Here is a 17001-nt window from a genome sequence, read left to right as displayed (position 1 = left end):
CGTTAATTGCTACAAGGGACTATCTTTGTAAATGACTTTGCACAAAAGGAAAAAACTAAGTAGAAGCTACAACCTGACTTTTGCCAATGATTTCTACGTACCCTGTCCTGCCTGTGTATATTGTTCCTTGTTCTCCTTATGCTGTGGGGTAGTCCCTTAAACCTGGAGTGAGAGTCCTCTTGCTTCTTCTTGTTTTGGGAAATTACTGGGAACTGTGCAAAACTTAAGATCAGTACAGCCTTTTTCATCTGGGACTCCTGGTAATAAATTGTGCATGGAGTCACTGAGGATTTGTATCCTTAACCTGTTGTAGGTAGTTTTCATCTCTTTCATCCTGCTGCCAGTCACGATGTCAAGGAGAAATAGTGCCTCAAAGTGTGATTATCACTGGGACAAAGGCCACCTGGTGGCTGGTTACTAGAGGTGTCCTTCGGGGATCAGTACTATAGTCTACACTGATTAATGTATTTTTTTTAAAGAACTTGGATGATGGGATAAAGTGCAATCTCAGCAAGGTTGTGGATGTTACCAAACAGAGGGGAGTGGTTGATATGCTGGACGGCAAGGCTGTTCTTCAGAGGGACCTCAACAGGCTGAAGAAGTTATAACCTAATGATGTTACCTAATGTAACCTCATGAAGTTAAGGGCAAATGCAAAGGCCTGTGTGTGGGATGTAATAACCCATGCCGCAGGGCAGGCTGGGGGCCAGCTGGCTAAGAAAGCTGCTTTGCACTGAAGTGCCTGAAGTCCTTGTAGGACTGCAAATTGAACAAGAGTCAGCAATGTGGCTTTGCAGTAAAGGCAGCCCGCTGCCTCCTGGGATGCAAAAATAAAAGTGCAGCCAGCAGGGCAAGGAAGGGGATTCTTTCCCTGTATTTGACACTTGTGAGACTGTATTTGGAGTACGGTGTTAAGTAAGGAGCTCCCTAGGACAAGAAGAAAATTGACATCCTGGTGCAAGTCCAGTGGAGGAGGGTGACCAGGATGGTCAGGCAGCTGGAGTACCTGACATGGGAGAAAAGCATGAGAGAGCTGGGTTGGTTTGTTCATCCTGGAGAAGAGAAAGTGAAGGGGAGATCTTCTTGCTGTTTATAGCTATTGGGAGGGCATAGAGAGGACAGATCCAGGCCGTTCTCAGGGATGCACATAGGGTTGGGTTGAGAGGCAGCAGAAACAAGGTAGAAGGCAAGAATTTCCAACTGGATATTAGGAAATCTTTTTCACCCTGAGGGCAGTCAAACACTGGAACAGAGGTTGAGAGAGGTTTTGGAATCTTCCAGCCTTGGAGACATTCAGACTTCCACTGAATAAGCTCCTGGTAGACCTGATCTAATGGACATGCTCTGAGCTTGGAGTCAGACTAGAGACCTCCAGAGGTCCCTTCCACCCTGCACCATTCTGAGATTCTATGAAGGCATTGGCATGGCGATATGAATATTAAACCTGGTGTGGATAGCTGCTTCACCCTATCTTTTCCCTTTTGTTTGAAAATATACTCTGGTTTTGCCTGAGAACTCTTGCATGCTTGTACACTAAGCAAGTTTAGTCTTAGCAATGGCCTTGGGAATAGCATGTAATATCAATGTAGCCATAGCTCCAAACTTGTCAGGTAACAGAACTATTTATTTCTTAGTGTCCTTGCAAATGCTAAAAAGATCTTACACCCAAGTGAATTTATGTGTATATCAAGACTTAGTCTCGTGTAAATTGCTATGACTATTTATAGGTAATTGGGCTGGATGGCTTAATAGCTTTAATGCTTGTTTGTTTTACAGGGCATCATGCCTACTGGTACTTCTTTAGACATTATCCAACCTGATTATTTCTGGGCTTCTGTAACGTGTGAAATGAAAGATATTTTTAATTCACGGGGATGGATTTTTATGGAACCTGATCAGATTGGAATATTACCTGTTATATCTGTATATGCTATTTATGTTTTTTCACTAAGGCATGAAACAGGTGGATCTGAAGATACATGTACAATTTTTTGTCTGCCCAATTTTTCTTTCCTATTTATTTTCTGGAGATGCAGGCTAATCAACATTGCTGCTTTTCACTAGTGCTGTCCCATTAAAATACTTCCATGTGTCAAGTTCTGACGTGAAGATAATAACTTAAAGACATTAGTAAACCAAATTTGTTTCTTGGCTTAACTATGAGTTGGTGTACTCTAACAATTTATGGGTTTATGAGAGACTGGATTTATATGAGTCTATATAGTCACTTAGCTGGCTAAAGATGATAGATAGACTTCAGACTAATAGGTCTTCTCTGTCTCTGCATAATCACAAAATCTGTCATGTAACTACTTAAATGTATCGTTGAATTACTGTCAGTCTACAATCTATGTAATGAGACACTTGATAACATGCTTGATCAGGGGTTGTATAGTTACAAGCGAACAAGATGTTGGTAGTCCACTAAAGGGATCTAACACAGATTTACACAAGATGCTGTGCTATTCAATGGAGGTAGGCATGCAGACCAGGAAGTATCCAAATACAGCATCTAAAGTTATTTAATCTAAACAAAACACACATATTGCTAATTGTTGGGGTTTGCATGCATGCTTATATTGGCTCCTTACTTCAAACTAGTAAGTATGTATATAGATATATTATATGTATATTCTTTTATATAGGCCTGCAACTGAATTTTACCATGACCTGGGGTGACTGTCATTACCTTGGACTGACAGGACTTGAAGTGATAGGAAAGAATGGTCACGCATTAAAAATAAGTACAGAACAGATTTCTGCTTCACCCCAGGACTTAAATGATCTTCCAGAGTATACAGGAGATTCCAGAACATTAGAAAAGTAAGTAGCAAAAGAGTTGGATTGTGCAAGCATTTTCTGCAGGGCTCTTTTTTTTTTTCCTTCACGCCTGTTGTTTCCACCAACAGGTTTAGAGTTTATCAATTTTAGATGAATTTTACATCAAATTTTATAAAGTGACAGAATGATATAAACTTTTATTATGTTAACACATGTTAATGCAAACATGATTTTCATACCATCACAGCTCATTTTTGGATTTCACAAGCTACCCAGGAACAGCTTGTTGTAGACACATGAATGAAATGTTTCCAAAGGATGGTGTTTGAGTTAGGAGATGATAACATGCCTGGTTGGTATCTCTGCTAAGGACTTTGCAGGCAGAAGTGTGGGTGTTCTGTAGCATCTGTCTATGCATATGCAGTGATATTTATGCAGGATTTCTGGATAATTTCAAGGAAAATTTTCAAGTTAGCAAAGGGTGGGGATGTATTGCACAAATAGGTACCGTTCTTTTGGCAATTCTGCAGCTTTTTTTTTTTTTTGTAATTCCAATGAAGTTTTTTTCATTTGTAAGTATGCTTCCTCAAATCAACTTGTACTTCCTAAATGGTAGCAATATAGAAATTGTAGGCGATAGGTCTGGAGAGGACTTGGCATTTGTTGTTATTGAAGCTGCATCCTGTTGTTTTGGAGTCATATTGCAATTTTAATGGTTTTTTTCAGTTGTTATCCTGTCCTCTGGTATGTTTATGGTCTTGTGAATAAGTTTATGAATTAGGATTTCTCTTTTCAAAGTCTTTGTTGAGTTTTCCTTAGAATCTTCTGTTTATCTACATGTACACTAACTCGGTTCTTTGTAGTTTCTGCTAATCTAATACGGATGTCAAGCTTACTTGTATATAATTCCTCAGTTCTTCTGCCTATTTGTATGAAAATCTCTTCTGTAGGCATCAAGATCTAAGAAATCTTCCCATGAGATCCCCTGTGATGAAGAGATTCTGGTGATGGAGTCTCTCCAGGCTCCACCATGATGGACTCAGATGCAAAGAAGTCATTTAGCTTTTCTGTTGGTGTCTTATCTTCTCCAAATGCTCCTTTCACAGCCTAGTCATCTGTTGATCCTACAGAATTTCTGGCAGGCTTTCTGCTCCCGATGCATTTGAGGAATTTTATTTATGGCACCTTTTACTTGCTAGCCTTCATTCTCTTTTTTGGCCTGTGCATATGCATTTAGCCTCCCAGAGTTTATGATCCTATGAATTTAGGATTTTTTTATCATGACTTTTGTTGAAAGATGGCTTGTAATAACTTTCTTTTTCCTGCCACTGAGCCAGACTGGCTTTGATTTTTCAAGTCGTCCCTCTTTCTAACATCTTTCTTAGTAAGTGGGATACATTTGTTCTGTGCTTCCAGTATGATGTCCTTTAATATTCTCTTTGCTGTGATGATTTGATTTTGTTTTGTTGCTCCCCTTTTTTTTTTTAACATACTTCATAATTTTCATTTAAGAACCTTTTCGGGCACAAGAAATAGGGGCTTTTTTTTTGCTTTGGATATTTCTGCAAGCATGTTGAATTTGAGTACACTACAGTGCTCTTCAACTGTAGCATTTGGAATAGCTCCTGTGTACTGTTCAGGACCAAGTCAAGGATTATGTTTTCTCTCATGGGCTCCCTAATCAGTTCCTCTGTGAAAGAGTCATTATTCAAATCTTTTTCTTTAAGGAACTGCCAAGTCTGGCACTCATTCTTCCATTAAATTTTTAAATAAATAGTAAGTACATAGGGCAGTGTATAAAAGTAATTACAGTGGGCAATGTATTCATATTCTCCTTTACTCCATCTTTGTATGCCATATTTTGTGGTAGAAGACTATAAAGTCAGAATTCCAAAATGAGGAAATAATGGAATTAACTTTATCTAGTCAGCCTGAAGTCTGTGCTTTTATGAAAAGACATTGCCATGCTGGTAGATAGCTTTTCTAAAAAGTAAGAGTGTGCCTAACTATGTGCATGAGGAAGGATGTGAACAAACTCTGCTTCTTCTCCACGTTATCCAGCTCCTTGTTGGATGCAGTATAGTTGCTTTGGCATAGTAACACACTGCAGAGTGCCAGGTATACTAGTTTAGGCATGGAACTATATTAATAAGTTATATTGTGTCTGGACGTTAGAGTTTTGCCTTCGGACATTTTGGCACAAAGGTCATTGAGCTTTCCTGTGTCTGCCCCTGTTCACACAGGGAAAACCTAAGTTTTTTTCTGTTTTTCCTCAAACAGACCCAACTAAAGGAAATACGTTTTTTTTTTCCTTTGCTGTCTTTAATTCAACAATTGCATATTATTTTTGGATGTTTACTGTGCTTTTTAATTGCATGCACATGGGCACAATAAGCCCTGGAACCTGGAAGTGGCATCTAGAAAAAAATTAACACCTAGTAAAGTACCTGATTTTCATGAAAAAAGCAGGCTTTTCCTTTTTTGCAGCTAATGGATTTTTCTCTTTGTAGGTTAATAGATGGGACTAATATCACAGTAGAGGATGACCATATGTGGCTCATTCCCTTCTCTTTTGGAGAAGATCATCTGCTCACAATCCATTTTGATAAAATTGAAAGTATTGCAGGGCTTCGCTTTTGGAACTATAATAAATCTCCAGAGGATACCTTTAGAGGGGTAAGTAAAAGAAAAGGAGCACTGCCAGCAAAAATATACAGCAGTGCATTGGAAAATTGGTACTGTGATGAATGAATATAGCTGCCTTAATGGATCACCATAAATCTTTCTAGATTGTCTGAGTCTGAATTTTGTGGCAGGTATAATGCATTTCTGTCTCCACAAACAGCAAATATTGAAAAAAAAGCCGGAGGTAGTTTAAAGAAATCTTCACAGCTGATTTTTCTGAGAGACACATACAATAGCACATATTATTTTAACACATATGATTCTGAAGTGTTATCCTCTCAGTATCTAGTATTTAGGTCTACCATATGATTCTTTATTTCCTGGAACACAGGGAATGGTAGAACAGGGGACACTTCTCCAACAGAAATTCTGTTCAGGTAAGTTACAGAAGGCCAGTAAATCAATACTGCCTTTTCCAAGAGGCAAAAAGAGTCTCTAGAACTCTAACTTTTATTAGGGAAAGCAGACATCTTCAAACAGTTTGACTAAAGTAATTTAGCTAAAATTGTATAACATACCTCCTCTCTTCTTTTTCCAAATTGCTTGTTTTATATTTTTTTCATATTGAATTCTTGGAACTGACTGGCAATTGACACCTGTGGGAGGTCGTGTTACATCTTGCTAGCACTCTGAGTTTGGCTGTCCCTCATTTCCCTGGTTTTTCTCAGAAGCTATACATGCACTTGTAATGCTAATGAAGAAGTAGTTGCTGTTCACTGCCCACAAAGTTTATGCATCCGTTTGTTTCCAGATCTTCCCCTTCACATATAACTGTTGCATTCTTGATGTCCAAATGCAGTCAATAGATAAGAAGAAAAATGTTGGTATTTGTTAAACTAGAGAGAGACAGGACAAAAAGAATTGGCAAAGTTTTGGAAAAAATTCTAGAATTTAAGTTAGAGGCATGGATCCTTCATAGGATTGGGCAAGATAGTGGCAAAAGTTGCAGAACTGCTTCTTTGTGTAAATTTACCTTCCGGGAATTGCTTTAATATGAACACTACATAAATAGGAGGTGTTCCCTCTCCACAACAGAGTGATGGCATCTTTTAATATCAGCATGGGGTGTTGTTGAGCGCCAAAGACTGGCCAAAGACTCCCAGAGGGCCAGAGTGTAAGATCTTTCATTTAAGCCACAATTGATCTAGAGATTTTAACACATGGGACAGGATTTTGTAATACATGGCATTAACCCAACATGTTTGACACATGGGAGGGTTCAGGAGCATGTTGAGTTTACCATCTAAACATACCTTGTGTATAACAACTAGGTTTTCTTAGTAAAATCTGTTACTTAATTGATATGATTCAGCATAAAGAAAGGACTTCTAACTATGAGAGTGGTACAGCTCTGGGACAGTATGCAGTGATGAGAGACTTTCAAAACTAAATTTGACAAGGCCCAGAGCAATGTGATTTAGCTTTGCAGGCTTCTCTGCTCTGAGCAGGAGCTGTGACTGGAGAGATGCAGAAGTCCCTTCGAACCTAAATCTTCCTGTGATTCTGTGTACAAAATGCAATATGAAGAACTGTCTTTAAGTGGTGACGTGGAATGTTTTTCACTACAGTCATATGCCCAAGGTTCTCCAAGGCAGAGCAGGGGAGAAGAGTTTGAACATGAATTTTCACACCAAATCAACTCCCTGTATGTGTTATTAAAGGAGGGAAAGAAATAGCCAAATCCTTAAAATCTAACATGGAATTTGGTCTTTGGAGGCCAAACCAAGAAAGAAAGAAAGAAAGAAAGGTATATTTTCACAGTTTGCTTTGCTAGGTAGAAAAACGAGGTGAGTCTGACAAAGTATGCATGCAGGTGGCACGCCTATAAGTCCCATAACAGTTAGTGGGTACAATTTAAATGAGTTCATATCTGCAGTCTTCTAAAAGTATAAAATAAATTATTTGGAAAACTGAAGATGCAAGGTATCTGCTGGGCCACAGTAAAGAGGCTTTAGACTGTAAACCTAGGGCATCATGACATCTGTCACTTGAAGTATTGCTGTTCCTTCTAAGAAACAGTCCCCGAGTATGAGATATAATGATTTGCTAGGCAGCTGTAGACTGGTGGATTCTATTCACAGCTTTAGTATGAGAGGGTAATGGCAGTGAACTGTCAAAATGAAGGCTTGTGTACTATTTCCAGCTCTATGAAAAATTACCTTGTGAAAGCTTTGTTATGCGATTTGTAAAATGCTATGTGTGATGGTTGAGTGCCTTCTCAGATGATGAAAATTACTTAGAAATGAGGGCTGTAAAGGGCACATAAATATAAGCAGCTGTGGTATAATAGGTAAGATTTCATCTCTAGGTCTCTAGCCTTCCCATTCAATACGTGTTTCCTAAACTAAAGTGTATTTCAGTGGATTTTTCACTTCCTCTCCTTAGCCTGGCAGACTGATTCAGCTGGAAAGTAGCATGCAGAAGAGTTTCTGATATGAAAAGGATATTTCCTTTCTTTGCTCCTAAGCTTATTACAGATGAAACCAGAAACAGTTATTTCTCCATACGTGGTACTCACACAAACATTCTCTCCTAATTAATCTTCATGCTGTTGGAAATGAACCGAGCACCTACTCTAGTCTAGTACAATACCCAAGGTTTTCAAATCAAGAAATGTTTGTGTAAAAAAAAAACAACCCACAACTTCCTGAAAATTACTTGCTTTTGGGATATTGCATGTGTAACTTACTGAAATTGTAATTGAATAAAATCATTTACATATGGAAAAAATATGAAAACAGTTATGAATATCAGGTCACTAATAATATACGGGCTTTGCAGAAACTCTGAAAGTTTTTAAGTTCTTCTCAGATAGACACCTGAAATGGGAATTTTAACTATAAATATTGCATATATATTTTTAATAGAAATCCTAATAATGAAAATTAAATATTTGCATACGAAACTAAGTTAGCCTCAAATTATCATATATACATCATTCATTATAAAATCCAAAGATTAGAAAACTGACTCACATTACCTTTAGACTAAATTAAGACTTTTGTTAACTAAATGAATCTATTTTGGTTCAGTCCATTAATCAGCAAGCTTTCATCATAGTGGCAGTAAGAAGGTCATCTTGTTATATTTTACAAGTATTATTCCTTCCTTAACCAGTAGTTAGTGAAAGACTCAGTGCAATAAATGCTGCTTGTGATTAATGTTAAGTTATATTTCACATATTTCAGGGCAAGATGCAGTGATAATTGTTGCTGCATGATTGAATTGTTACGTGACTGGGATCATGCATACAACACCAGATGGTGCTAATGGGGAAGGGTGAAGGGGCCAGGACTCCTGCATCATCTGAATAAGTATGCCTGAATTATTTAGTTTAATCTTCAGAGATTGTATAAGACATGCACGCATCTATGATGTGGACAAGGCTCAATTGTTTCTGCCTGGTAGGGTACCTCTTCTTTATTCATATGCCCTTAGGTTACATACAGCACTGCCTGGTAGATGAGATTGCATGATCCTGGAAAAGTCCAAGTGCCACCTGCCTTCTCTTCTCCGGGCTGAACAACCCTGACTCTCTCAGCCTGTCCTTACAGGAGAGGTGCTTCAGCCCTCTGATCATCTTCATGGCCCTCCTCTGGACTCACTCCAACAAGTCCATCTCCTTCTTATGTTGGGGGGCCCCAGAGCTGAATGCAGTACTCCAGGTGGGGTCTCACGAGAACGGAGTAGAGAGGGAGAATCACCTCCCTTGACCTGCTGGTCACGCTGCCTTTGATGCAGCCCAGGATATGGTAGGCCTTCTGGGCTGCAAGCGCACGTTGCCAGGTCATGTTGAGCTTCTCATCAACAAACACACCCAAGTCCTTCTCCTCAGGGCTGCTTTCAATCCATTTTCTGTCTAGCCTGTATTTATGCTTGGGATTGCCCCGACCCATGTGCAGGACCTTGCACTTGTTGGTGAGAACAAGGTCCAGCATAGCACCTCTCCTACTTGGCTCCTCTATCACTTGGAGAAGGAAGTTGTCATCAACACATTCCAGGAACCTCCTGGATTGCTTATGCCCTGCTGTGTTGTCCTTCCAAAAGCTATCGGGGTGGTTGAAGTCCCCCATGAGGACCAGAGCTTGTGAACGTGAGGCTGCTTCTATCTGTCTATAGAGGGCCTCGTCCGCTTGGTATTCCTGGTTGGGTGGCCTGTAGCAGCCCCCCACTATACTGTCGCCTGTCCCTGCCCTCCCTTTAATTCTGACCCATAAGCTCTCAGTCAGCTCCTCATCCATCCCCAGGCAGAGCTCCATGCACTCCAGCTGGTCATCGACATAGAGGGTGACACCCCCTCCCTGTCTCCCCTGCCTTTCCTTCCTAAAGAGCCTGTATCCTTCCATTCCAACACTCCAGTCAGAGGAGCCATCCCACCACATCTCTGTGATGCCAGTAAGGTCATAGCCCTGCAGGCATGCACACATCTCCAACTCCTCTTGTTTATTCCCTGTGCTACATGCATTTGCATAGAGGCATTTAAGTTGGGCCCCCAATGAAGCTGACTTACTGGCTGGAATTCCTTTGTGCTGCTCTTCAGGTGCTCTCCTGCTGACCTGTGATCCTTCTCCAGGCCCCTATCTATTGCTGGCACTGGTATCAAACTTGTAGGAGTGGGATGGATTGAGATTCTCGTCCCCCAGAAACTTTAGTTTAAAGCCCTCTTCACCAGCTTGGCAAGCCTATGACTGAAGATGCTCTTCCCCTTCTCTGACAGATGGACCCCATCAGCCCCCAACAGACCAGGTTTCTCAAAGCAAGTCCCATGGTCTAAGTAGCCGAATGCCTGGATGACTTGAAAGCTGAGTCTCTCCATTCTGTTGATGTGTGTATGTATTGCTGCACGCTCAGGAATCATAGAATCATTTAGGTTGGAAAAGACCCTTAAGATCGTCGAGTCCAACCATAAACCTAACACCACTAAACCATGTCCCTAAGCGCCACATCTACGCATCTTTTAACTACCTCCAGGGATGGGAACTCAACCATTTCCCTGGGCAGCCTGTTCCAATGCTTGATAACCCTTTCAGTGAAGAAAGGAAGCTTCAGTTTGCTGAAATCTAGTGAGATGCAGTAATTGAAGGGTCTCTTCGATACATTCTTTTTTCTTATTTTTCCCCAAATCCTCACCTCTCCCATCCCCATCAATGTCAGCTGTGACGCTCTGAACTGCACACTGTGGGTTGCAACTGGTATCTGCTGGCGTAGGCTTTCTTTTGCCAAAGGATGTCATACTATAGAGGAATTAAATAAATATAACAAAATTATTGAAATTGTTTCAGCCTCTGAAGTGAATGCAATTGTGATGGATCGATTTTGTTTTATGTAATGTCATGTCATGTCATATAATGTTATGTTACGTTATTTTAAACAAGGCTAAGGTAGTCCATGTGTTGCTGGATGGTCACAGCATCTCCCCACCAGAGGGCTTCCTTATCCGCAAGGGACCAGGCAACTGCCATTTTGACTTTGCCCAAGAAATTCTCTTTCTTGACTATCTGCAGCCCCAGCTGATGAATAAAGTACAAAGGAGGTAAAGTAGGATGTTTTTGCTATCTGCACCCATAACTTCTCTTAACTGTTTAGTATTCTTTCATGTTCTCTCTTGAAGCTAATTGTATGAGGCACCTGGATGAAAATATGAAGCACTTAGAGCAAAATGTTTCATTGGGTTTTAAGTATATACTGTTAATCAGATTTTATTGAGATCAGAGGACAATCTAGTCCATAATTGCAGGTGGGGGGGGTTGGGAGGTGGTGTTTGTGGAGGCTTAGTTCTGTGTTTTTTTTCCCGTCTTTTCTGAATGAGCCACGGGTACATAAAGAAACTTATTTTGTCTTGGTTTTTTTTGGCAGGACTGGTTCAAAGAGAATGGAACAAGCTAGTATGGACTATGAAGCACCGTTAATGCCATGTGGTTGTATCCTTCTCTGCCATTTTCTTACTTGTCATTTAGAATATTTGAGAGTTATGTACTATGGTTATGAGTCCTGACCTTTTGGATCCAACAATTTCTGGTGCTTTAAGAAATTAACAAGATACTAAGAATATGAGAAAGGCTTCCGTTAAGTATAAGTTAAGAATAAACAAATGGAATGTAATATATGAATGTGTAACCTGTTTTCAGATACTCTGGTAGAGTTTTATCCTGCCTTTTATCATCCATCCAAGCTGGAGCTAGAGGTCCATTAGCACAGTATGCAGCCAGCCTATCAAAGCTTGAAGTAGTCTTTGTATTTTTGCATATCATTGATTGTTCATCTCATTTTATATCTTTATTAAGGTTGACCAGAACTGTGTACTATTTTTGCCATTTTTCTTAACGTTTGTGGCTTTTTAAGCTTAAGTTTTCCTAGATAAGCACAGCCTTTTGTGATAATACTTACTGTCATGCCATCCACCTATTTGACGGACCTTTTAAATCCATTAGGCTCTTCTAACCAAGTTTGGAGACAATGAGGTCTCAGCAATACTAAGTTCCTGCTGGTTTCATGAAAATCAGTGTCTGGGTAGAGCAAAGAGATACAAATGAGTGCTCCATTAGAGAAATGGACAGCACAGACTCCATCATTACATTTTCTGCCATTCAATTTGGGGGCTTATTTGCTGGCCGATTATCACCCCTATAATCCAAAGCCAGGCAAAGGCTTATTCAGGAAACATAGGAAGTCAGTAAAGGCTCCAAATAGGAGCTGTGGTGTCGATAAGTTGCAGTGTACAAGAAGGTAAGACACGCTAAAAAAATTCAGTAGTTCTTCATCTGATGAAAGAACGTATATATATATGTGAACATGTATATATGTAAACATATATAGATAGACTTTTCCTAGTTGTACCACCTGCAGATGTTCATTTGTGTGTGTATCATCAGTGATAGAAAAGGCAGACTTCTTGTCTTAAAAGAAAATAGTTTATTCGGAGAGGTTTAAGACATAGTGAAGTCAGAAGTGAAAAACAGATTTTTTTTTCGCTCTCCTGAACTGCAAATAAGAGTGTCTGATACTGAGATGTGGGCTGCATAATAATTTTTGAAACTGCAAATTAAATAGTCTGTTAGGGCAAAGTATCAGTATCAAAATTTTCCTTAATAGCTATTTGCTTTTCAGTTGTTTTCCAGTTTCAGCTTCTGACAAGTTGGGGTGATCCATACTACATTGGCTTGAATGGACTTGAGTTGTTCGATGAACATGGAGACCAAATCTTACTAACCGAAAACAGTATCCTTCTACAGCCCAAGCGCCTCTATCCCTTTCAGATACGCAGTTTGCTCCCTGGCACATTGTCATATGGCATCACTTGCTACTTCTTCCAAATTGCCAGTTTATCCCATGTGATTACTCTGCTTGTATTTCTCTATATTTATGTGATGATACTTGTTTCCGTATGTTTTAATGTATTCTATACACTTTCAGAACATTTCTTCTCTGAATGGGACACACCAACAAAGCAGGACGAGGTTAGAGAAGGAAAGGCTTAAGAAGGATATGGTATTTTTTGCTATCAACTTTTATTTATTCTATGGTATGGAATGACCAGAAAGTTAGATGAGCTATAAATTCATAAAAGGTTGAGCTCAGTTCTTTGTTATGGAATCTTTCATTCTGCCACAAGAAAGAAATTTTTCATAACTCTTGTTCTGGAGCTTTAGGCTATTCTAGACACTCGATCCAGTCGTGAAGATAAGGGCTGAGACTTTGAATTTGATTCAGTGTTCCTTGGGTAACCAACAGAGGGAATGAAGGACATGTTTGAAAGATTCATAGTCATCAAGGTTACACTTCAGTGCTCTGTATCAGCTAAAGTCTCAGCTGAAATCAGATAAAAGAGCTAAATCAGCTAAAGAGCTGAAAGCTTCATACCCTAACATACAATTCATGTAGTTCAGTCACATGGAAGAAATAGTTTCTTAGCCAACTAGAAAGGATAAAAAGCACGGATGCTGCATGAATTGTATATCTCTAAGGATCCTCATTGCCTAATAAATAGAGGATAAAATGAAAAAGGTAATAAAGTCTTTTTCCTGAGTGCTATTTTTATTTGTATCTTGTATGATACATGATGAACTTGAAACATCTGTAATGGAGAAGAAGCATTTTGAAATTGAAAGGTGGTAACAAATTGTTTTTAAGAACAGGGGATCTTTAACTTAGCTTTTAAACGGTATGTCTTTACAGTACAATACAATGCCAGGTAAAGATACCTCAGCTCGTTTTGAATGATTGCCTGTTTCTGCCTGTACAGTAGTGTTGCTTGGATATATTAGGATCCCAAAAGAGCACATTTGTCTTAGTGCAGTACTAAATGTGTTAATTCAGTACTGAGTCTGGAGCAAGCTTTTCTTAAACAGCTGAGGCATTGCTATGTTATTCCTTAAATTCTTTAGAAATACTTACAGACTCAGGCCTCTTAGAAAGCAGAACAAGGGCAAATTAATGTCTCTCAAACTGGATTGTTAGAGATTTATAATTCTGAAGACAGTGCCATCCATCCACATTTTTTTGCATGTCTTTAACATACGTATGTTTTTAACATAAATGTTCTCTTACGGAGAAAATCTGGTTACCTGGAAAGCCTGCTCAGTAGAAGATTTAATCTTTCTCTCTCAAAGAACTGAAAGAAGGCCTTATTAGACAGTTGCTGATTTTTATCACAAACCTTGAGGAACTCAAGCAAAACTTAGTCTGACTCATGACTACCTCCTGCAAGGACACTTTTCTCGAGATATGTTTCATATGAGGAGTTTTCACAAGTTCATGCTAAAAAAATGGGGCTTTGTCACAAAAAAGCTGCGAAGTGCCTATTCCTGATAAGGGGGAGCTTTATTGATGAAGTCATAAAGGCATATTTGAAAATAAATTAAATGCAGCTAATTAATTTATTCCTATTTTGAAAATAATTTTGAATGCCAGAATCTGTAAGGGTTGTCCTGCTCTTAAAAATGTGCCCCCAAGTTCCTCGGCTACCTATGTGAAGTACTCGGTGTATTTTTAAGTTTTACTGCTGTAGTGGTGAATACTCGCTCATGGAATCTGGAAGAGCAAGCATGAACTTTTAAATATGGTGTTTCTGAAATGTACTTTTCGATTATTTACACTTAAAGTTTTTTTCAGATATTGCTGCTTTTCCAGACAGTGTCAACATTTTAGAAGATGTATCTGGGGACATCCGAACTCCAGACAAACTAATTGACAGAGTAAATGACACAACCGATGGCAGACATATGTGGCTTGCACCGGTTCTTCCTGGTTTGGTACATTTTCCCTTTTCATTCCTTTTTAGCGATGTGCATAGATGTAGCTAGAAGCATAAAGGAAAGGGGAAGCATACATAATTTTTAGGTAAATTTGATACTAGTAAATGATGCTAAATCACTGCCTTTTAGAAGTTCTTTTTATTCCAGTTTCTTTTCACTGCACAGATAGCAGCAGTATAGATTTCCCAGGTTTGTAATCTCCTGTCTCCATGGTGCAACAGCGGAAGAATTTGCAAGGCTAGTGTAGATGTTTTTTCAGTTACTATGATAAAGATACTCACAAAGGAGTGTAATATGCGTGTTTTGTGCAGTAAACACCTTTTGAATCTTAACTTCATTTTTACAAAAAGCAATGAATGTTGTTCCAGCAGTGGGAATTTTTTTAATCTCGTTATCTATGTTGAATTCAAATTCAGAAATTAGAGATGACAGACTTAGTATTTCATGTCCTAAGGCCCCAAGTGATTCAGCCTTTTAGAATCCCCACGTTTAAAATATGGGGTATCAAATATCTAAACAGGAAAAGTAGATAAACTTAGATGAGTTCTGACTTCATTTTGGGAGAGGACATTTTTTTATGGGCCTGTTACGGACATCATTAAGATGTAATTATTTCTTAGAGGAGGATGGATTTCAAAAGTAACAATATGTAAACCTGACGTGTGGTATGTTGTAGCTTACTGTGTTGGAAAAATCCTTACTCCATATGTTACATTTATTAATTAGAATATTAAAAGCAAAGAATTAAGTCAATTTTGAAAATACTTCATATATCATTATGTGTTGTATTGCAATGGGAATAATTAATATAAAGCTTTTAAGTATACTTGGGAATACTGACCACTTGCATTTCTGTGTAATGCTTGAGGCTCCTGCTGTGTAGATCCCACATCTTGAATCCTGGTAATTAATTTGATGGGATGCTCAGATATCCGTTATAACATCATGAATGATTGATTTGACAACCATCTGAGTTTACTCATGTCCTTATAAAAGTCATGCTTGCAGAGGCTATTTCATTTTGGCAAAAAGAAAATAACAGTACCTGGAGTTCTCGCACAGCTGCGTACGCTGTTTTGTGTTGTTATGTCTGACACCAAAGTACTATAGAAGAACATAAGATACCAGTATTAGAAGGGTGAACTGATAAAGTGTGATATGCAGGAGGGAAGAGTAAGCAATTTAATGGCGCTCTCTGTCCTTAAATTGTAGCAAATTATACCTTTTCAAGATCCATATAGTACTTTTCTCTCTTCCATCTTTCATGGTATGGTTGTACAGCCAGGAAGTGCAAATGGATTAAGCAATCAGCCTATTCATGATCATCCTCTGTAGCTGGGATGCTGAACCAAAGCTTGTGTGTACTTACATCCTCATTGCTAGGCTGCTTTGAAACATGCCAGTTGCCTAGAAAGCTGAATTAACTCTTTGCTATATTGGAAGGTTCGAAAGCTTTAAGGAAATTTTATATTATAGCCTTTCTTTTCCTTTCTAAATGCCTTTTCCTTTCTAATTCGGAAAGTGTTTTTGTCTTTTGCGAATTTATTACTAATGTAGGTACAATTTGAATTCTTTGTTCCCCTGTTACAGACTGTCATTTTATTTATTTGTTTGAATGTATTTTCCATCAAATTTCTCATTTGCTGTGAGACTCACAATTGCTATTGGAGACTATGCCCAAATTGTCTTCTGGAAAATCACAGACATAAACATTTCTATTGATCACATCTACCTTTCTTTCTTCGGTAAAAAAAAATGCATAATGATTTAATAAAACTGATAATATCTTCTCCATTGCATCGAAGGATTAACACTTCAAAGGATGCTAGAGATGAAGCTTAAGATATGTTGGCCCAAATTTGATATAGTAGCTCATAAAAGGAATAGCATAGAATTAACTGTAACAGGCAAGATTGGTTTCCGACAGCCTAATCTTTAGTCTTAACATCTTGACATTAATGTCACTGAAAGTAAAATGAACAATACCTCAAGCAATAATTCTTTAGCAAGCATCTGGATAATTGTCTCTACATTCCTGTTAGTGTACCTCACACAAAAATTGCAAAATTGCTGCAAGAGCTTTCAAAGTCAGGGGATATAGGAGAAATTTTAGTCTTGCCAATAGAAAGGTGGATTCCATTTATATTTGGCAGAAAGAACTAGAACAGAACAGAACAGAACAGAATAGAATAGAATAGAATAGAATAGAATAGAATAGAATAGAATAGAATAGAATAGAATAGAATAGAATAGACACCAGCTTGTCTTATCCTGAATCACA

At 38.6% G+C, this 17001-nt stretch overlaps 1 protein-coding gene across 9 annotated transcripts in view; it reads left to right on the top strand.

Annotated features, from left to right (window-relative positions):
- Positions 1-17001, top strand: part of KATNIP (katanin interacting protein) — a 65907-nt gene that overhangs the window by 42366 nt on the left and 6540 nt on the right. For 8 of the 9 annotated variants that reach the window (XM_087734584.1, XM_087734578.1, XM_087734582.1 and 5 more), the window contains 6 exons: positions 2646-2823; positions 5292-5457; positions 10842-10999; positions 11323-11387; positions 12574-12684; positions 14578-14717. In XM_087734584.1, coding sequence (XP_087590710.1) covers positions 2646-2823; positions 5292-5457; positions 10842-10999; positions 11323-11387; positions 12574-12684; positions 14578-14717 — 818 coding nt within the window. Of the gene's footprint in view, positions 1-2645; positions 2824-5291; positions 5458-6914; positions 7365-10841; positions 11000-11322; positions 11388-12573; positions 12685-14577; positions 14718-17001 lie in introns of those variants that run through there. The other variant, XM_087734585.1, reaches the window with a different exon arrangement.

The sequence above is a fragment of the Nipponia nippon genome, unplaced genomic scaffold (assembly GCF_047370975.1).
Source record: "Nipponia nippon isolate SJK-2023a ecotype South Korea unplaced genomic scaffold, ASM4737097v1 scaffold_5, whole genome shotgun sequence".
NCBI lineage: Eukaryota > Metazoa > Chordata > Aves > Pelecaniformes > Threskiornithidae > Nipponia > Nipponia nippon.
Note: the sequence above shows the minus strand (reverse complement) of the source record. Positions and strands in the feature narration are given on the sequence as shown.